This window comes from Alexandromys fortis, unplaced genomic scaffold (assembly GCF_014885135.2).
Source record: "Alexandromys fortis isolate MF-2015 unplaced genomic scaffold, M_Fortis_MF-2015_v1.1 scaffold_214, whole genome shotgun sequence".
NCBI classification, from domain to species: Eukaryota; Metazoa; Chordata; class Mammalia; order Rodentia; family Cricetidae; genus Alexandromys; species Alexandromys fortis.
The window spans coordinates 2,028,575-2,050,329 of NW_026068100.1; the positions used below are offsets into that span (position 1 = coordinate 2,028,575).

Here is a 21,755-nt window from a genome sequence, read left to right on the forward strand (position 1 = left end):
ATTCTTCCAGCGAAGCAAATGCATGTCAATCCCGGCTTGTGTCGGATGCTGAGGCAGTGATTGGGTCAGAAGGAGTGCTTTGATCTGTCTTTTAATAAAGATATTTGCATGCCTAGCGAGCATGGCACATAAAACCCTTTTCAACTTTTTGGCATTCTCCGAATCCCGTGTTCTATTGATCACCCATTAACAATAGTTTGTACCCTTTTCCTATTGACATTTAAGCCACACAAACAAAGGGGGAAAATATATTTGATTAGATAATCAAGAAGATAATTCCAATTTAGAAAAATTAAGATTAGTATCTTAAGCTAGGGAGAAAATTTTTCATGAAGAAATTCTTCTGCCTTTTTATATAAAAAGATCCAAGCCATGTTTTCCGCCTCCCATGAACAGAAGTGTCTGTATCTCTCAGCAAAGGACGCACTCTCGTGCTGTCCTTAGGATGAATCCCGCAGCTTAGCATGGACAGTTTGTGACTGCCTGGGAAACAAAGCTGCCTACCTCTAAATGAACGGCCCGGCTGGCCTTTGATACCCTGAGGCGAAGGGCTGACAGCAGAGAAACGCTTTCAGTTGAAAGCCAACATTTATAAAGCTGAATTGATCAAACCTAGCATAAATCTCCATGAGACGTTAAGAAAAAGAAAAGAAGAAAAGACATTGTTTATCTGGTTGGATATTAAGATCTCTTAAAATATTTTTCTACAGTAATTCTCTGGTTTAATAATTAAATTCTAATTTTAAGGGTGTAATAACTTGTTAAAATGAATTAGGAAGGAATTCATACATTTATTAAGCACTGCAGATCCCTGGGTGAATTATCTTGAGTCAGAGAGCCAAAGGGATTCATCTTGCAGGTTGCTCCGGTGCGCTGAGTAGCGGCTTCTCGCAGTGCCGGCTATGCAGGGGCTCTGAGTCTGGAGGAGATTGTTAAGCCCCTTAAAGCTGTAATGTGAAAAATGAAGTCTCATTTCCCCTGCTAGTACTTATGATGTTTGATTTTCAGGACACTCATGTCTAGTTGCTTAGGTCAAGCTTCGCTTTTTAAGTTGTATTAAGAAAGGTGCCTGATCAGTGCCCTCCTTATAGCTTGAACATCCTGGAAAATCTTCTTCACCATTTTTATCTCATTTCTTCCAGGTAGTATTTTCCATTAAGATAATGCTGTGAACAGTTAGAAATATATATGCTCTCATATTTAAATAATCTGTCTTCCAGAGTACCTTTTTGATAGTTCCCAATGACTGGACACGGAGGGCACATTGATAAAACTGAGATGATTTTAGAAAGACACTTGTCATTTCTCATGCGAAAGCTATTCTTTATAGTAGCTTGGTGGTTTCTTTTTTTTTTTTTTTTTTTTTTGGCTGGTTAGGTTACTCCTGCTAGGAGTAATATTTAATCCGTAAGTCTGTTTAAATTATGCAGTCTCTTTCCCACATAGCAAACATGAAGTTATTTCACTTAACCCTTTATGTTCATTTTGATTTGACAGCTCAATGTTTACATAACATCTGGACTGAATTAAGACTTTCAATTGTACACTTATTTATTTCTGAATGTATTATAGTGCAGAGTTTATACTGCTTTGGCCTCAAGGAATGCCACTTTCCCGAGGACAGCAAGAGAGTCTATTCAAAGGCATACAGCGTGAGCTCGGAGCCAGGAAATACACCACAAAAGGGTCCTTGGGCAGCTAATGCTTCAAATGCATGCTTCTGTTCCCCCCCCCGCTCCGCCCCCCCCCCCCCGGCCGCCGGGGCCCCCCCCCCNAGAGCAGTGCACGCACAGACACGGCACGTATCTCCTCTTCATTTAGCACGCAGTCCACCTCATTTGCTAGTCTGGTTTTTAAACCTGCAGCAGGTTAATAATGGCAAACTTGAAAGGCTAGAAAAGCTGCTATAGAAAACATACTGATAGCGATGAGAAATGACAGCTGACTACTTGTCTACCGGGGGAGAAAACAAAATCTATAAAACACACAGGCTTAAAATGCATTAGCCTACTGGGAGCCACTCCTGTGATTTGTCAGTGACATACGGCCCCTGTGTAATAGAGTGGCGTGCGGTAACCGATGTGCGAAATGATGACCTTACAATGTTATGGGAAAGGATCAACTGCTGCCACCTTAGGAACAGCAACCCTCTCCACGCTCCGTTCTGTGGAGTTCCTGGTCATCTGAGATTTTCTTCCTTGTAAACCTTAAAATGAGAAAATGACAATATAAGTGGCTGTTTTAAAGCCATCAGTTTGTTGATAAAGCTCCTATAAATGAGCCATTCGCATAATTTGGTGCCTAACAAAGACTACTTGGAACACTTATTGGCAATAATTTATGACGTTCTCAAAGATTGCGAAGAAGGACAGGTTTAAGATTAAACGTAGCTGGAGTTCTCTGGCCTCACGCTCAGTGTCTGTTTTATCTTTATGGCTGTGTCCTTGTTCTTAGTGACGCAGAAGAAAGGGCCGGGACGTGTTCCTTGGACTCTTTGTAAAGATGGTATGGTATGTGTGTCTGTTTACCTATTTCAGTAATGATCACAGCAATCGTGAAGATCTCTTACAGCTTCTTTAGCAGCGTGATTCTTTCAAACTTCGGTGTTTGTGAAGTCCGCCTGTGTTTGCTTTTGTTTTAAGGTAATTGTAAGGAAGCACACTGATGCCACGCTTACCTTCTTCTTCACACAGAGAGAAAATTCCTAACAGAGTCTTAGCCAGGGAAGACGGGCACAATTTAGCTAGCGTGAGGCCCCACTTTATTGGTACTTCTGTCAAGATCTATTATTTGATTCTTGGCTATCTACTGTCGTATAATACAGAGTTGTTGAAATGCCCTGACCTTTTCTATATTCCCTGTGACAAAACATGCAAAGAATATTTCTGTGAATAAGGTTTTGGTTGCTTGGTAAAGAGAGACATAGAAGCTTAGGGAAGGTAAAATATTTAAATTGTTTTCCAACACTATTTTCCTTATGGCTCTTATTTATTCAGACATGAGTTGTTTTTTTTTTAAATAAATTATATTGCTTACGGCAGTGTATTTTCAAAAGTTTTAATCTTTATAACCATAGCCGTCTCTTCTATTTGACAATGCTGATTTTGATTCTCCATGGGTTAAACCTTTGCTTTAGTTGTTTTGCCCACTAATGTTGCTAGATTTGCAGGGATTTAGCTCCATGCTGGTTTTCAGTTTCATTTGTTTCCAGTGACATGCTTGCAGAGGTGATGGATCTGCAGCTGTACAAGATTACGGAACCAGACCCTGTGACCCCGGCTTGATTAGCACTACAGTGCTGTACACATGTTTATTGTGGAGGTGATCAAATCCCTGTGCTGTGGCTTCTTAGGGTGTTTATGTTTCATTTTCCATATTTGTTATTAAGAAAGAGTATGCATCAAGTTTGTTGTTTGTGGATGCGACCTCGGCACCTGTGCGTGCAGCAGGCATTAACTCTTAAAAGAAGCAGTCTCTAGGGGTAATGTGCGGACCTGTGAACATTATCGACATCGCCCATGTTTAGAAGAACAACAGCCCAAAGCTTCAAATTCTATGGCATTTTGCTTTTGAAAAGAAGCATAGGTGTAAATGCTGCCCAAATAGCCTCTTGTGAAGAGCTCCTTGTTTTGCAAATCACAAAGGAACAGGAAAAGGGCTCTTCTCTAAAAATGTTGTGTGGGTGCTCATAATTTAAACCTATCATAAAGAAAGGAAGTATTATTTTCTCAAACAAAACAGTGGCTTAGTCATTTTCCATCTCTAGATGATGAATATATCATGCACCTGAATCGTGTTTTTCTCCATCGAGTGGCACACTATACTTAAGTGAAGAAGGCTTTACTGTGAGTTTCCAAGGTAACTGACCAGCAAGGGTACAGCTCAGTAGATTACACAACGGCAATTGAGTATACATGAATAAAGAAAAATGTGCATGTCATCTCAAAGCCTGAGAGGGCCATGGTGAATTGTGGCTTAGCACTGTGCACTGAAGAAAAAGTTTTTGTTTCTGTGTTTTGTTTTGTGAGGGCAGAATTTGAGGTGTTCTATACTAGTCATGGTGGGGTGATATAGAATGATAGGTGCCCTTTAATGGGTTCATGTTAGGCTCTGGGAGAGCTATATAGAAAATAGAATTATTTCAGTCTTATTTAACATGAGAAACATTTCCTTTTGCTTCACAAACTGACATATATCACTTTGTGTAGCAAACACTAAAGAAGGCTATTACTTTATGATGGAAATGGAGGATCGTAATCTTCAAAAATACTATACCTTAAATTAAGTGTCATATATGTTTAGCTCCCTAGCGTGAGACTTGTGTCTGTCTCTGCATTGCTTTCTATTAGAATGTATTCATTCATTCCAGAGGCATTTATAAACCTATTTAAATATGCTCAACACTCCTTAAGGTATTAAAAAATGACAAGGAAAATAAAACTCAGTATTGCACAGCACGGTGTTTTCATCTCTAGGAAGATTAATAAATCAGATAAGTTCAGAAGAGATTCATTTAGATCATTCTAAATATTCCTGTACTTTGGATATAAGGTTGCAGTAGGAATTTTAACAACTGTCATATAGAGAAAAATAATTTCTCAGAAGCAGTTTGAAACTCTTCTCAATTTGATTCTTTTCCCAGTTCTGTTTTCTTCTGCCACGAACCCCAGGATTGTGCTTGTTTGTCTTACTCACTTCCTCTAAAGGCTCCCCATGACAGCCCACTCCTGCATCCTGCGTGTTTTCACTGCTGAATGCCTGAATATCCTGTTTCTGGCTTACAAACAACTACTATTAGAAAAAATATTAAATCTCCTTTTTTTTTTTTTTTTTACCAGATCTTTCCAAAGTCAGACTACCCTACCTAGTATTGCCAGAGCATCTTATATCTGTGGGATAATACCTGGTTAAGAAGATGTTGGTCTCCCGAGTTGGATGGTGACCTTGTGGGAAGCAGGGGTTGGGTCTCTGAGGTTTTTACATTCCTGACACCATTGATATTTAGGATACATTGTGTTATTCAAGTGGGGCAAAGAAAGTCAGATTCTCTTATTTTCCATCCTTTTAATGTTTCTCTGATTCAGTGATTATTATTTGGAATGTGATCATCATTTCCCCAGGTGAGTAACTTGTCTGTGAGCAAAAGCTGACCGTCGGAACACCAGTGCCAAGCACAGCATTGTCTTTTAACCTGGCTAAACTATCTTGCAGCTTTATTTATTTATTTATTTATTTATTTATTTATTTATTTATTTCCTGGCTAAACTATCTTGCAGCTTTATTTATTTATTCGGATGCATAGCCTTTCTTGCTGTGGTTACTTTGAAACATGATCTTGCTCTGTAATCCAGGCTACCCTGAACTTACTCTATAACCAAGACTGTCTTAAAGCAATCCCAATACAAATCTCTTGGGTGACGGAACTATAGGCACAAGCCACCGCTTCTGACTGCTCCAGAGACTTTGAAGTTGTGTTTTTAGTACCCAAATTATGGACACATGAAACTACAAGCCAAATGGTTTAGTTCAGTCTTCTTTTTTAGGGGTAGCTCTCCTCAAAACAGAGGGACAAGGTTTCTCAGAGGGGGGTACATTTTGTGGTAGCTTTTTTGTTTTGTTTTGTTTTTTTTTGAATACTAAAATCTTTACTGTCAATGATCTGGCGGTCTAAGGACTTTTTGCGAGTTTTGAGCTTGGTGTGAGAAGTCTTGGGGTTTCTCAGGTTAATTGTGACATTTACAAATCCATCAGTGACTAAGGGGAAGAACGGGATGAGTAGGGCGTATCTGTCTAGAGGTTGCAGCTACTGCCAATCATGAAACTAGAATCCCAAAAGATAGTGCAGAGGTGACAAGGGGTGCTGACAGTGACGTGTTGGTGGAGATGATGATATCGGAGAAAAAACAAGAGGTGGAAACCGGCCAGACTAATATAGCCATTTTTGTACACTGAAATCTTATGTCCTAAGCCACGGTGAATCATGAAATTGGTCCCATTTTGCCTAAAGAAGGACTTGCTCAGAACTGCGCAATTGTTGCTGCTTATTTAGGAGAGAGCGTAATGGAGTAAATTGTGCTGTTTTAATTATTAGATGCTAAAATCAGGAGACATGAAATAAAGTAATTGTTTCTAGACAAGATTTCGGTAATGCATGGAGAAACTCGTCAGCACATCCTCATAAGTATAAACAGAGAGTCTGGTGAGAGTTACATGGGCTGACTTGCCTCTACTTGGAAAGCCATAGTGCTAATCATTTTAAAAGTGCTAATAATGTATTTGCTTTTGAAAAAGGGAAAGAGACAAAGCTCTAGTAGCTATGAAGTCTGTCAGTTCTTGTTATATATATTTTGTTGGTAATATTTTGGACAAAAATAAATCATCAAAATGATATTTATGTTTTTATGCTTAATGGCAATTAAAAATACTAAATATAACACGTGTCATTTTACTTGTGCAGTATTTTAATGGTTTCTAAACACAAGTCGGAAAATTTTTCTTAGCTTTGTCCTAAAATTGTTTCCCTTTCAATCACATATGTACTAACACGTTCCCTCATGTGTTGTTTTGGTCTTCTCGGCAGTTTCTGCATAGAGAGACCATTTCTATAGCCACTGCTCGGTCATCGGGGGCAATTCTCATTAGCACCTTCTCTCTTCTCTCCCTTTGCTTTCAGTGTACACTCTTTTCTCAAAGGTGCACGCTGATCGGAACGTATACCCGTCTGCAGGGGTCCTCTTTGTTCATGTTTTGGAGAGAGAGTATTTCAAGGGTGAATTTCCTCCTTATCCAAAGCCCGGTAGGTTCTTGGCAGGAGGGAAGTAGGGGGAAATATTTCCTTTTGTTCACTGTGCAGAACCTGAGCGATATGAGATCAAACACGATTAACACTTTTTAAAATGATTTGGATATGTGAAAAATTGGTTGTTGTAGGATCTTTCTCATTTTCAGATTAGAAATTTAATTATAAAAGGAAATATTTTTTTTTCAATTTTCGAGAATACGTATTTCTTAAGTTTCAGTCTTGAGTGTTACATCCCTGCCTGGCAAGTGACCTACATTTAGTCACACAAAAATAATTACAGCTGTACCCAGTTATGGGTTTCTGTACTCGGACTCAGTTTCTTACTTATTTAATTCACTGTTGGTTTAAATGTTAATTATCACGAGTACTGTCACACTAATGAAGATACAGAAAGAATAGCAAGAGAAAACATTAAATCAGTAACAAAAAAATGACTTTTGAAAATTAACTTTTCAAAATACATGTTTAATATTAGAATTCATCCAATTATTCTTTGTGGGCTATATGATGAATAGCAATTTATCTGACCACATTAATAAAATGAAGGTAGATCTGTTTTTAATAATAAAAAAGGGTCTTTTCCTCTATTAATTTTAAAGTGTTTTCTTATGAGATATTCATTTTTAGAAAACTAGATGGCCAGGCCTTTCAGACAGCAATTGTTACATATAGGAAAAGTGTGTAGTCATGACACATTATGACACTTTCATGACTATCAGACCACTCCTCTGTGTTGCTCTGATAATGTTTGAAGATCAGGGAAGGTTTGTCACGAACAAATGAATGGATCTCGGGAGATATTTGTGAAACTTGTTTTCTAACTGGCAAAACTGCCCTAAAGTATCATCCTCAAAATAAAACCAAGAATTTTGTTAGAATCTACTATGCTTATTTATTTGATCTCAAGACCAATTGAATAATCAAAAGGATATTTTTTTACTATGTGTGTAATTAAAGTCAAATTTCCAGATAAATTTTTTATTTATATATTTAGGTTGCTACAAATGTCAAACACTTTTTTTTTCTGATGGAATGTTTTGACTGAAAGCACCAAAGAAACATGTATGAAAATAACTGTTTTATGTCTTAATTCTGTGTTCCTTATCTAGGTGAGGTTAGTAATGATCCCATAACATTTAACACAAATTTAATGGGTTACCCAGACAGACCTGGATGGCTTCGATACATCCAAAGGACACCATACAGTGATGGGGTTCTGTATGGGTCCCCAACAGCTGAAAATGTGGGGAAACCAACAATCATTGAGGTAATTTATTTTGAATGGGAAATACTGTTTTTTTGTCATTTGTTTTAAATGTGGAAATTAAAGTTACATGGAAGTGATTTTTAAGAGTTTTTAAAACATAGAAATGTACTCGCTAATGTTTTGACACATAATATTCTTCTCTATAAAGTTTGCTGTTTCAACATTTATATTAAAAATGATAAAATAAACTAGTAAAACTTATTAAAGAAATAGATTAATGTAAAGTCTATTTAATAAGATAAATGCAAACCTAAAACATTTAATTGTTCTATATTTCAGTTATGTGTGTGTGTGTGTGTCTGTGTGTGAGGTGTACGTATGCCTTGATGCATTTGTGGAGGTCAGAGAAGAACCTTCAGAAGTTTCTCCTTCTTTCACGTATGTTCTGAAGACCACACTCAGGTCTTTGGGCTTGGTAGTAAGTATATTTACCCACTGAGTCAAATTGCCAAGTCAAGTCTATATTTTTTATTCAAATTTTATACTTATTGAAAGAAAGTCAATCACTAGATATCTTAATTAGCAAACATCGTGGACGGTGACTAGGGCTGGAAGGATGAGTGACAAGTGCATTCAACCATGCTATATGGTCTAGGGGCTGGAGAGTGGGGGAGGAACACGCCTACCCAATACTAGCATAGAAGCTGCTGGGGCAGTTCACACAGCCAAGGAAGCCTTCCAGGTTTTGAAAATAGGGTTTGAGCTCTGGCTTAACGGTAAAGAAGATGACAAGCGTATGCAAGTTCATTTCCAGCACTGAACAAACAAACAAACAAACAAACAAGCAATAAAAGTACACCCACCCCATCCCGAATCCAAAAAACTGAGGGAGGTGTAAAAGTAGATGAACTCAGAAAGCTGTATTTGTGGTTAGAAGTTAAGGTACATTCTAGGGGACAGGTGATAGGCACAAGTTACTAGTGTTGCTAAGCAAACCCTCAAAGGCTGTGCAAGTGTGATAGTAGGGTTAACCTGTATTCTGAACGCCTCTGGGGTCTTGTAATTGCCCAGTTTTTTTCTAATATCAGCATACATATAAGACATGAGAGGTTAAAACCCCCAGCAACAATGGTAATGGTAATTTGAATGAATAGTTCCTTTAAAAGTTCTAGTTTTAAAAAATAAAAGTTTCACTGTTGATGTGAGTGCTGGGAACCAAACTCGCATCCTCTGTAAGAACGGGAAATGATTTTAACCGATGAGCTGTCTCTCCAGTTCCTCTGTTGAGCACTTTTTAAACTAAGGATCAAATTGATCTTCCTTAACCTGATAATTTTTCCCAAAAGAATAGCAAACATCGTTCTCAGTGGGAGAAACATTAGAGAAATCGCACTTAGATTTGGGAACAAAACAAGAATGACATCCTCTATATTTTATTATAGGATATATTGGAAGTCATAGCTAGTGAAGAGAAGAACATGAAATCAAATCCCCAATGATTTGAAAGAAATTGAACACTCAATAGTATAAAGTCTATTGACTATTAAAATATTATGAAAGGCTACCAGTCAGATGTGGGGTAAACATAAATGTGTTTTATTTCTGCACTGAATAAAAAGTATCGAGAAAATAGGTGTTTCACAGAAGCACATATTTTCAATAGAGACAGAAATTATAAGGTACCAGGAGTAAATAAAACACAATGAATACAAAATTTGCATAAATAGATGATAATTTCAGTGATAGGAAGATAGTGTGATAATGGCATAATTTCCCTTGATCTATAGATTTAGTGCACACCAATACAGTTTTCAGCGGAGTTTTAAAAGTAGAACTTGACTGTGCCTTACACGTATGGGGAGGGCTCTATGCTAGAAACAACTAAGCCTTAGTAAAGAAGAATGAAGGGGAAGGTTTCTTTTCTCTCATAGGCATCCAGATTTCCAGAAACTCATGGTGGTGATCACAGAGTTTCAGAGACACAGGGATGGACAAATGGGCTGAAAGGTTGAGTAGCAAGGACAGAAACAGACCACACAAGGAACAGTGACAGATGTTTGAAGAGTTGGTGCCACAGGTCTTTGGAAAAAGGAATGTCTGTTTCTTAACTAGTGCTCAGAAAATTTGTTGGCCACTTGAATTAGATCCTTCATACCAATCATAGAGTTAGATCCTTCATACTAAATGCCAAGCAAAAATATAGGTAGATTAGACATTAAATGTGAGAAACAAAAAAAAATAAACTATTATATTAAAATACAAAAGACTCTTGCCAACTTAGGGACAAAATTAGATTTCTTAAATATAAACTGCATATTTTTGAGAGAAAAATACATAGTTTTCACTCATATTTGTGAACTATTCATCAAAAGAGATTCTTTAAGAGATAAAAGAGCAGAAGATGTTATTGCATGTACCTGATGTAGGCATGTGAAATCAAAAAGAGACCCTCAATTCAATAAAAAAAAAAGATTTCACTGAACAGAACACACAAATAGTCATGAGAGCAAGTAAGATGTCTATTCTTAACCAGTAATGAGGAACATACTTATTCAGACAATAATGAGAATTTTACCATCAGTGAGATCCATTGCAGAGAGACGTGGAGACTGACATAATCACCATGGGATCAGTCCTAAGTTATGATCCATGAGTAAGCATCAGTGTGTTGTGTCACAAAGCAGTCCCACTTCTAGATAACTACCCAAACAAGCAACTTGTAAAAACTCACCTGAAGACATGTATGGACATACTCCTTGAACATCGTTCATGAAGCGGAGCCCTGGAAACCCACAAAACAACAGACTCTAAAGGCTGTGAGCAAGAGCTAGGTACATGCATTGTGTTGTGTATATGTGGTCGATACTAAGAGCAAAACTGAACTGAGGCTTGTCCAACAACATGGATAAGGTTTAAGCAGACTGTCGGATGGGAGGTGGGGAGACAGACCTTCAGGAGAACATGTGGGTGGTATATAAAGTACTAGTCTTACAGTGTTCAAAAACAAGCAAAGCTAAGCAACGTATTTGAAGTCTACATATTTTTGTAATGAGCAAATGAGCTCTTAAGTAAATAGGTAAATGAAATCTTAATCTCATTAAGTAAATGGGATTTTAAACATCCAGTTCCACTATTGCCAGAAAGCAGCCTGGGCCAACACAGGTGAGCCGTAATGTTGTCGAGGGGAGTTCTAGAACAGTCAAGACATTCTTATAAATCACCACAGACATTAAATAATATGCTTAATAAGTGCCGATGAAAACTCAACGCAGTGTTTTATAGAAGACAAATATATCTATATAGTGTAAAAAGTATATAGGATTTTATATATTATTCTATTAATTTAGTCAAATTTTATGTCTTAATACATTGTTTAGTTATATCAATCTATGAATTAATCCATTCAGCAGCTATGAATTTGAAATATTTAGATTGTCAACATCTAAAATTGGTTAGGCATTATTTTAGAAAGAGAGGATGAAGACTAAAGCCTCCTCCATCTTGTTTTGAAGCACTTCATATCTCTGAAGTAAGGAAAATCTGATTGAGGTCATTATAGTTCTTAAATATCTGAGCAGGAGTGAGGAAGAGCATGCTGTTCTGGGGTAGTTGCTAATACTAAACATTAGATATACATTCAGGTAATTAATTTTTTCTCTTAATATGAAATGTTCTTCACTGCCTCTAATAATCTGAGATTTTTTAAAAAAGAAACTTGCAATCATGAAATTTGAGGCAAATTGGGAAGGCTACTGTTATTAATTTAAAATACTCATCTCTTCTGAGCCAAAAGCTCACAGTAGTAGCACATTGGAGAAGATCAGTCATTCTTTTTTCCACTGATAATATGATTATGATTATTGGGGGGAGTATGGCAAATTAATTAATTAGTATATATTATTTCTATAAGCTAATGAGTAAAGGCTAATTTTTAAATCACAAAAATTCCCAAGTACAACTTATTTTTAATGTTTTCATTTGCTGTCTTGGAAAAATAACTCTTATTTAGTTTTGGTAGCCAGCATACCTGGTGGTCTATTGGTTAGAACTTTGCACTCTCTCCTCCTTATTTTGGTAACTAGTCTCAGGTCACTGACTTGAGGAAGAAAGTGGAGATACTGATGGAATTTTGACAAGTTGGAGAGAGAGAAACTCCACTAACTCTGTGGGTTAGTATGCTGTTCAGAACAAACATTGCCAAAGGTTTGAAATTATTTATCCCCCAATTCTGAATCTTGCTGTTTTAGCTTTCAGTATTCCCAAGGAGTGTAACCTACTTCTGGCCAAGCGCCTGTTGATATGTAGAGATCTGCAGGGCTTGTTGCACAGCTCCTATTGATATGTAGAGATCTGCAGGGCTTGTTGCACAGCTCCTATTGATGATATGTAGAGATCTGCAGGGCTTGTTGCACAGCTCCTATTGATGATATGTAGAGATCTGCAGGGCTTGTTGCACAGCTCCTATTGATGATACGTAGAGATCTGCAGGGCTTGTTGCACACAGGGGTCTCTTCTAGTAGCTGGAGCCAGTTTCCTCCCTATATTCTGTCTCCGTGTCACCTACAGCTGCAGCCATCGCCAGAAACCTAGTACCTGGACTCTTAAGAGTTTGTCGCTCTTTTGGTTTTGCTGAGGTACTCCAGATGTTTCTGCACCATTTAATGCCTGTTACAAAGTTAATCATCCCTTGAGTTCTGCAGCCTTTGTTTTGTTTGTCTCCAGTACCCCCTTCTGAGCTGACTTGGATAGAAGCTCACTGAGCCTGCAAATGTTTACTTAACATGTGGCTATATGAAACACCAATTTGTGGCTTTTGAGCATGTGCTCTAAGTTCATAGACGGTCACCCTCACTGCTTTACTCATCATGAGGTATATCTACATCATGAGAGGGTTATTTATGGCATCTTTTGACCGATTGTTGTGCAGTTCGACACTAAACACAACATTGGTGTGCTTGGTTAAAATGTACTTTTCATGATGATTCTTAAATCATTTACAAGCACAACCATATATTTTAAGTTTTTCTCTCTGTGTGTGTGTGTGTGTGTGTGTGTGTGTTGTTTAATCTTACTGTTACCAGCAAGTCACTAATGGTTCATAGTGACCCATCGATGTGCCCCCTCCTGTGCCTAATGGCTTTCTAGAAAAGAATTTTTTGTATTTAACTTTTTGTTTTAGCATGTTAAGTAGACCTGACTAATTAATTATTTTCCTACAATACTGCTAAGAGTCCTACGATTTTTTTTTACCCAGGAAAGAAAGTTTTCTAGATAAATCAACAAATAATAAAAATAAGAAAGGCAATGATTTGTTTCATTTTGCCTTTACTGAGTTGTATTTTCTAAAACATTTCTTAAACATAATTTTCCTTTTCTAACAGATAACTGCCTATAATAGACGTACCTTTGAGACTGCAAGGCATAATTTGATAATTAATATAATGTCAGCAGAAGGTAAGTATGGAAAATATGTCGATGATCATTTCTTATTTTTAAGAAGGATTTCATTGCATTTATAAACATAAAATATAATCATGGATTGCAAAGCATCGCATACCTACTATAACTGATGAAATAGTAAAATGCAGGAAGAAAAGCAAGCCATTTCTAACTTTCTATAAAAGTGATGTGCTATGCTGATGAACTGAGGATGGCTCTTCCCAGATGCTGGTGTCTTCAAGCCTTGCCGCCTCAGTGCTGAAGGGGGCTAAGATGCTTCCGGGCTTGCTCTAACGCCTATGAGTTGAGTCCAAAGTAGTTGTTCACTACTTTTATATTGAACTTCAGTGTAATTGTAAGTAGTAGTTTAGCTGCATGTGAAGATAAACTGATTTGGGGAGTGGGGTACACTGTTTGCTAATTAGCTAATTTTGCTCATTGTGTAAATAAGAGTCCACCAACAATTTAGAAGAACATGCTCAAACTGTAAGTGATTTCCTGAGGATTTTGAAGGTTGGGGACACAGAAAGCATAAAATTATGCTTATATTTGACCCCATTTTGACAAAGACTAGGAAATGTATTTAATACTTAGAATCTTCTAACAAGGCTACCAACTTGAGCGTGGGGGCAGGGGAATGGTTCCTGGGAAGATAGGTTGAGGGCCTGAAGGGAGGAAAGGGGGAAATATTACCATCCCATATTCAGACTTGAGGGATGATGATGATTATTTTTTTTCAAAATAATGTTTCTCTGTATAACCTTAGCTGTCCTGGAACCTGCTCTGTATACCAGGCTGGCCTCAACCTCGTAGAGATTCACCCGTTGAGGCTTAAATATTAAATGAGAATGAGAAGACATTTTAGGTAGCATTAGAAAATTATGGGATACTCTACTACTGTTAGTGAAGGCACCGAGAGGAAGGGAGCTGTGACAGATCTTTTCTTCTGAAAAAGAGCAAAATAAGAGTACATTCCTGATGGGGAATTACTGCTCCTGTTTATTAGCAGAAAGCAGACAAACAAAAGCATATGCCAGAAACAAGTATTTTGAAATTTATGATAACTCAGCTAAGCTGAGCTACAAGTTGCTCTTAGACTATATCAAAGAATTAAATAAAAAAATTGGTAATGTGTACCTGGAAAGACTGCTTGAAGACTTGAACCTTAGGTGTTTTAATAGTACCTGCTGCAGACAACTGCCAGGTTAAAATGTAAAGTGCTTTTCATATAAAAAACCAAGCATGGTGAAGCATTCCCTCCCTTCACTCCTGCCTTCTGCATGGTCTCTAGGCACCCATAGATCAGGGAGACTGGTTCTTGACTTAATTAGGATTGGATAGTTGTATCTAGTTAAGCTATTCTTGTAGAATTGGGAACTCTTGAGTGGGCAGAGTCATTGTCTTTTCCTTTTTCTTCCAATCTGTGAATTCATGGCTTGGGTCACATAGATACTCTGTGGTGACTTTGGGCTCTTGGACCCTGTAATTATAGGCTGAAGAGACCAGGTCTTTGTCAGATATGGCAGACTGGAAGACAGCCTGGTCTGTAGTTGGAACTCTGTCTTTCTCTAGACTGGTCTCTGCTGTAGAAAGTTAACATTCAGAAGCTACTGTAGGTGTTAATGTCACACAGGGATCCATATTCACCTGGTTCCTGGTATGAGAGAGAATACTACCCAACAGGAGGGTCAAGAGTAAGCCTTAGGGGCTCTTCATCTGCATGAGGTAGGTAAAAGCTCATGAGGTAGGGAGGAGGAGAAGATTTTAGAGGTCTCTATTTGGAATTTAGGCAGATCTGCTCCACTTCTTCTCTACTTAGGGTTCAGTGACCCCCAAACGGTTTGAAAACAACTAAACTAAAAAGGTCACACATTTGTCCTTGCCAATCTAGACAAGATTCATATGCACTTGAGAATGACGGTCTTTGAACATGGCCTTCACTCATGCTATTTGTCCCAGATAAGCTTTAAAGGAAGGAATAACAAAGTTGTAAATCAGGGGACTCGTGCTCAGCCCAGCGCTCTGGCCAGCTGTCTTCTACTCTGAGTGACCTCATGGGAAATTAGTCATGTAGACTCACAGCATGGTGCTCAAGAAGACTGCATAAAAAGTGAATTCCTAGATTGGGTTAGCACCTCAGAGGCCTGCTGCCACCAGTCTGTTGGCCTACTGTTCTCTTGGCCTCTCTGATTTCCAAATATAGCAAGCATGGGGATTTCCCCAGAGTTAGAAAGCTCTGCTGACTCATGCTAGAGAGACCTGGCACTCGTTCTTGGCCCAAGCTGCACAGGCCAGAGCCTTGGAGGGAGACGGTAGTAACTGCAAGGCCTGTAGCCGATCTCAGAAAGGGAACCACTAAGTGGAACTGAATGGATCAGGAAGAGCCAAAGAGTGGTTCTCCAGAAGTAGTACTGATGATAATACAGGTGGGGTGGGGTGGAGAGGGGGTGGAGTAGGGGCTTTCTGTATTTTTATGGAAAGTTGAATGTGAAAATATTTAGGGAAAAGATTAATTTTATACATCTGGCATATCCAAAACTATATTTGCTATTATTTATAAATATTACATCATTTACCACTGAGAAAGCCTTCATCATGATTCACTTGTGTGACTATTTTAGGCTTGGGAGAAAGTGTCATATGATTAAGCTACTGTAGTATGTAAAGAGGAAATGCATTTGATCAACTGAAATCTTATCTACAAGGAGAGAATGAAGAATTTATGCTCTGGAAGATTACATATGGACCATGCACTGAATAAATCTAGCATAATCACAGACCAGATTAGTGCCTGCAGGAGAGGAGGCAAGGATTTTCCTTGAGAAGGGCCTTGCAGAGCTATGGCTTTGGACATGTTTGATACATGTCCTCTACAGCCAATGCTGGCTCCCTCACCGAATTTCTGGTGTCTAGTGTCCATTAGTATCAAAGAGTCTTCCAAGAAATGAGGTCATTAAGATGTTGGGTGATTATTATGTATTTTATCTTCTGTTTATTAAATAAGAGTAGATTAATTTACAAACTCATGATTTTGTTTAAAGAGAGAATGTACATAGTATAATTCGTATTGAAGACATTAAGTCTGCCTAGAACTCAGAAGTATTCATATAACTAGCCTTTTCATGTTAAAATAGGACTAAAGTCTTAATATTTTATAAGTTTTTACCATATGTTTGAAGTCTGCTAGGCACATTATAGACATAATCTCTAACTTAGAGAAAAATTGAATGAGATAAATTCAAATGATTGTGTCTTTCTGAACATCTCTAAAGAAAATCTTTCGCTGACAGTATGGGGGGTGGCGTGAGGGCAGAGCTTGCTGACACTCCCGCTGTTACAATCCACAGGGGTCTCCTCATTTGCCCTGCTTTGTAATCGTTTTCAAATTAACTCTTATTATTGTACAAATAGTATTGTGTAGAAGAAGAAAACATTTTTACTTTTAAAAGGACAATCATAATATAGAGAAAATGTCAGTAATTTAAGACGAACACTTAAGAAACATATATATTTAGATATTTAGTAAGAGTTTCTTATATTAATAGACTGAACTTTTTATTAGGTTTGTTGAAAGTTATTTACATTTTTTGTTTGCTTTTTGTTTTTCAAGACAGGATTTATTTGTGTAGTCCTGGCTGTCCTGGAACTAGCCTTGTAGTTTCAGGCTGGCCTTGAACTCAGAAAGATCCTCCTGCCTCTGCCTCCTGAATGTTGGGGATTAAAGGAGCGAGCCACACCACCTGGTTTATATTTTTTTAAAGGAGAATTTAGTGAATGTATTGAAAGAAAAAAAAAGCTCACTAAAACTCTAACTGTGAAACTGTACAAGAGCTTTCCGGTTTTCTGAAATATTTAGTACACAATAATCCAAATAGAATTGAGGTAAATTTTAGAATTCTCAAGAGCTATGTAATCAATATCATAGAAAAAGCAATGATTTTTTAGCATGTTCCAAAAAATATGAGAAATATTATAAATTAAAGACAAGGGTTTAGTCATCTTCTTGCTTTCTCTGGTTAAATTCTGAAATTATAAATTGTCTCCATGAAGCATGGATTTTATTATATTGCAGATACAGTTTCAGTGCCTAATGTATATTATGTTCTTAGCTACATCATCAGTTATAAAGAAGTCTTTGAAGTCACAGCAATCCCTCAGTACCCACCAGGAATTGGTTCCTAGATCCCTTTGGATATTCAAATTGGAAAACTCTCAAATCCCCTATATAAGTTGGGCAAGTCATATGTAAAAACATTTAGAAGCTATTTTTATACATGATCTGCACAATTCTCCCATATGTGAATTATCTCTAGATTATGCATTATACCTGTGCAATGTAGGTTCTATATAAATAGTTGGCACATTGTTTAAGGATTAATGGATGAGAAAGTTTATAAATTTATACTGTTGAGTACAGACATAATTTTGTTGTTGTTGTGTAGACAGGGTCTCACTATGTAGCCCTGGTTGTCCTAAAACTCACTCTGTAGACCAGGTTGGCCTCCACCTCACAGAGATCTGTCCGTCTCTGACTTATCCAAGCGTCTGGACCCATTCAGATGGAGAATTAACTGTTTTGTATTGCTCTCTGCTGTCAGGTCTATAACAGAACTCAGCAAAACTCAAATTGTTCCTTTTAAGAGACTGCTTCATTAAACATATGCGTATCCCTTTTCATCAACACTAGAATTCCCGTTGCCATATCAAGCAGAATTCTTCATCAAAAATATGAATGTGGAAGAAATGTTGGCCAGTGAGGTTCTTGGAGACTTTCTTGGGGCTGTAAAAAATGTGTGGCAACCGGAGCGCCTCAACGCTATAAACATCACGTCGGCCCTAGACAGGGGTGGCAGGGTGCCGCTTCCTATTAATGACATGAAGGAGGGGTAAGACAACTTTTATCTCGTTGCCTTAAATGTAGATTTTTAAGTATGGTGACTTTATCAAACTTATTGTAGATGGAAGATAGCCTATTGTATTTTCTTTTTAATAAGAAATAGATATTAGGAAGATATGAAGACATAAGCAATTTTCTATATTGACTAAGAGATAGTGTCAATGGTTGCTTCAATCACAGTACCCAGGCCCTGTGAATCTAATTGTAGATCAGGATCGACATCATAAATTATAGCACTGAGCCTTTTGTACCTTTAGAGACAAGCTGATTATTTAGGGCCATGAATTTCAAAGGAAATTGACTCCCAGTTATCAGCTGGAGGACTCCCCGCCTGCTGGAGCTTTATTCTAGGAAACTCTTTCTTCGCCTGCCACATTCTTTCCACCATGTGTTGGTGGCTGACGGCTGAAGTGGATTTGAAACCCATCCCTGTGACACTAGAGCCAAAAGTTTGGCCTTGTCACTCATACGCTGGGTGACATTGCAGAAATGCGGAACCCGTCTGTGCCTCAACCTCCTTTTCTGTTCCGGTGGGGAGGATGACATTCTCTCTCAAGCTTCTTAAAGTGATTAAATGAGACAGTGCGTTTGAGGTGGCTATGCCAACTCTCAAGCAGTGCAGAATGACCTGTGTAAGTAAAAACAGTCCTGTTGGGTGAACTGAAAGCATCAGTGTCAATATCACAGCAGACTTCCATCTTTAATTTCTTATCTGTAGGTTGATGGAGAATTGCTTCTTAACCCAATCCTGTGAAAGTGTCGCTCGTGGAGTAAATCACAGTTTGCGCAACATAACCCTCTTCTAATTCTCCCGTCTCCCATAATCCTGGGAACACTTCTATGCAGGCGATATCTAGAATTAAGTAGGATAACTGGATTCAGAAGAATCAGATTTCAGGGCTGCTTCAGGGAGAACTTGCTTGGAAATAACAGCAGAGATCATAAATGAATTCTAGGAGGGCAGGCAAGAGAGGGCTGGGGCAGCAGTGGTCTGTGAAGTTCAACTTAAAATTTCAGAATTAACTTTTATCTTGAATGCTATAGCAATGGATTTTGAAGTCAGTCAAGCACACATAGAAGTGCTTTGAGGAAAATGGCGGGCTTATCTCTTGTCTGAGTGCTGGTTGGCTTTCTATATGACACGTAACTCTAGAGCTTAACTTTTCACTGTGGAGTTACAGTCTGGCTCTCTTTCCCAGGGAGTAAATTAAAAAGCATAACTGTGGAACAAGGTGAGCAGGAGAGTCCCCTGAAAACACTCTCCCAACTTGCCCCCTTTTCAGCTGTTCCCTTAAGATGTTCCAAGATGACTGTCAAAACAACAGCCAGAGTTTGGAAACAACAGCGTGAGCTCCAGGCACCAATAGTTCCATTTCCTCTGGGCTCACACCGTCTCTAGCTAAACACCATCCCAAAGCGTTCCAACTGTGCCTAGCCTGAGCTTGACTCAAGTATTATTTAAAATGTAGAAAAGAGATAGGTTGCTGGCCTCTGATACCCTCTAGAGATGTTGAAGTTTTAAGCTGGGCCTGAGCATATGACTCTAAATTAAGAACAGAATTTCGGCTCTCCAAGTCCTCGCTGAGCATCCAGTCATTAGCTAACTGACCCGCAGCACCTGCTTGAGGGCACTATCCCCTGCCAGCTATTTAAGAGCGCTTGCCCTGTGGCATTAATTTAGAGCCTTGTCTCAGATCCCTGCCCAACTTGAAATGCTTTCCATGACTGTAGTTTAACGTTAAGCTTTACCCTCTGCGAAGTATGCACAGGAGAAGTCTTCAAAATAGTGCTTCTATAAATTGCCCCTGATGCCAGCTCTGCCCCTCTAGGGTCTCCACGTGAGCCCGAGTGAGAGGAGATCCTGATTGGGTGACAGTTCCCGGAGAAAAGCATGTCCCTAGGAATGATTTCGCATATTTTCTTTCATTGTTATATAAACTTATGATAGCAAAAGTTTCTTTACCCACATTGCCTTATGAGGACAAATAAATTCCGCACTTTTCTCAGCTCTATGTCGTTCTTTCTCTTTAATAATATATAATGTATATATGTAATTCACTTAATGTATTTTAAATGATATATCTGTGCATATGTAATTCACTTAATACATTTTAAAATGATATATAGTGTGTATAGTAATTCACTTAATATATTTTTTGCCTTTGCATTTAAAAAATCACGAGTTGTAAATATAGTTAAAATAAAATATTAAAAATATAAACAAGGAAGGACAGATATAACCAAGGAATTTCAGATATTGCTTTTTTATAATCTTATTTAAAAATAATGTATATGCTTTGGTAATAGCAATTAAGAAACTAATAAATGTGTTCTCTTAATACTTAACATAAATCATGCTCCAAGATTTAAAGGAAAAATAAAGATCTTGATGAAATTATTATTTTAATCATGGCAGCCCCGCAGTCCTCTAACATATTTTTTTTCTGTGCTTGCTATGCGTCATGACACAGCTCACAAGGTGACTTGGAGTATCTTAGTGGTAGAACCTTTTATGCCCTTCTACAGCCCATGGTGCCTTAAACACCAGCCAGTAGGGCCCATTCTGGAGCGTCCTAGCTCCTCCTTCATGATAAGCATTTCCGCATCTCCACAGACACTGCTGACAGCTTTCAAATTTCTTCTAAATCAAACAGAAAACAATTATAAAGGTTTACTTCAGAGTGAGGAAGCTTCCGCAAAGGAAGGCTGAGCCCTCTGAAAAGATTAATTTTCACTTGCCAAACTCGTAATCCCAAGCCAAGTGTGCATGAACTTGGTGTTGCCTTTGCTCCTGACATAGAGCCAGAGGCTAAGGACTCATAGATGTATTTAGCCCTGGATAAAACTAGTGGAAAGAAGAGTAGGGTCATATTTCATGCTAGGCACAGTGTAGCTGCCAACCGTGGGTGAGTGATGTGGTGTAAATGGTGACTCTGAAGGGAATGATGGGGTGTGAGGATTAGAGAATATACTCACTTCTCATAAGAGATTGTCAAACCTATTTCCTCTGGTGACCAAAGCGAGCAGATCTAGCCTCAATCAGTGGCAGAGAAACTGGCTTCATTTATTCTGTGAGCCATTTCATAAAATACTCTAACTGGCTGGGTTTTGCCTATATGATGAGAAGTGAGGAAGAGAATGTAAGTCAGTGGCTGTTAGATACTGTTGTGATGGAAAGTCATGTCGCTGGACCAGGGTGCTTAGCTCAGAAGCTGTCTCATCTTTTTTTTCTCAGAGAAAGAGAGAGAAAGGGGGAAGGAGGGAGGGAGGGAGGAAGAAAGAGAGAGAGAGACAGAGAGACAGGGGGAGAGAGACAGGAAGAGAGAGAGAGAGGAGAGGGGGGAGAGACAGGAAGAGAGAGAGAAGAGAGAGAGAAAGAGGGGAGAGAGAGAGAGAGAGAGAGAGAGAGG

At 38.3% G+C, this 21,755-nt stretch overlaps 1 protein-coding gene across 8 annotated transcripts in view; it reads left to right on the top strand.

The window, feature by feature from the left end:
* Sgce (sarcoglycan epsilon) overlaps positions 1-21,755 on the top strand; it is a 72,294-nt gene that overhangs the window by 19,536 nt on the left and 31,003 nt on the right. For 5 of the 8 annotated variants that reach the window (XM_050123841.1, XM_050123843.1, XM_050123837.1 and 2 more), the window contains 4 exons: positions 6,674-6,796; positions 7,912-8,069; positions 13,391-13,463; positions 18,136-18,334. In XM_050123841.1, coding sequence (XP_049979798.1) covers positions 6,674-6,796; positions 7,912-8,069; positions 13,391-13,463; positions 18,136-18,334 — 553 coding nt within the window. The remainder of the gene's footprint in view (positions 1-6,673; positions 6,797-7,911; positions 8,070-13,390; positions 13,464-18,135; positions 18,335-21,755) is intronic. The other 3 variants (XM_050123845.1, XM_050123844.1, XM_050123842.1) reach the window with 1 other exon arrangement.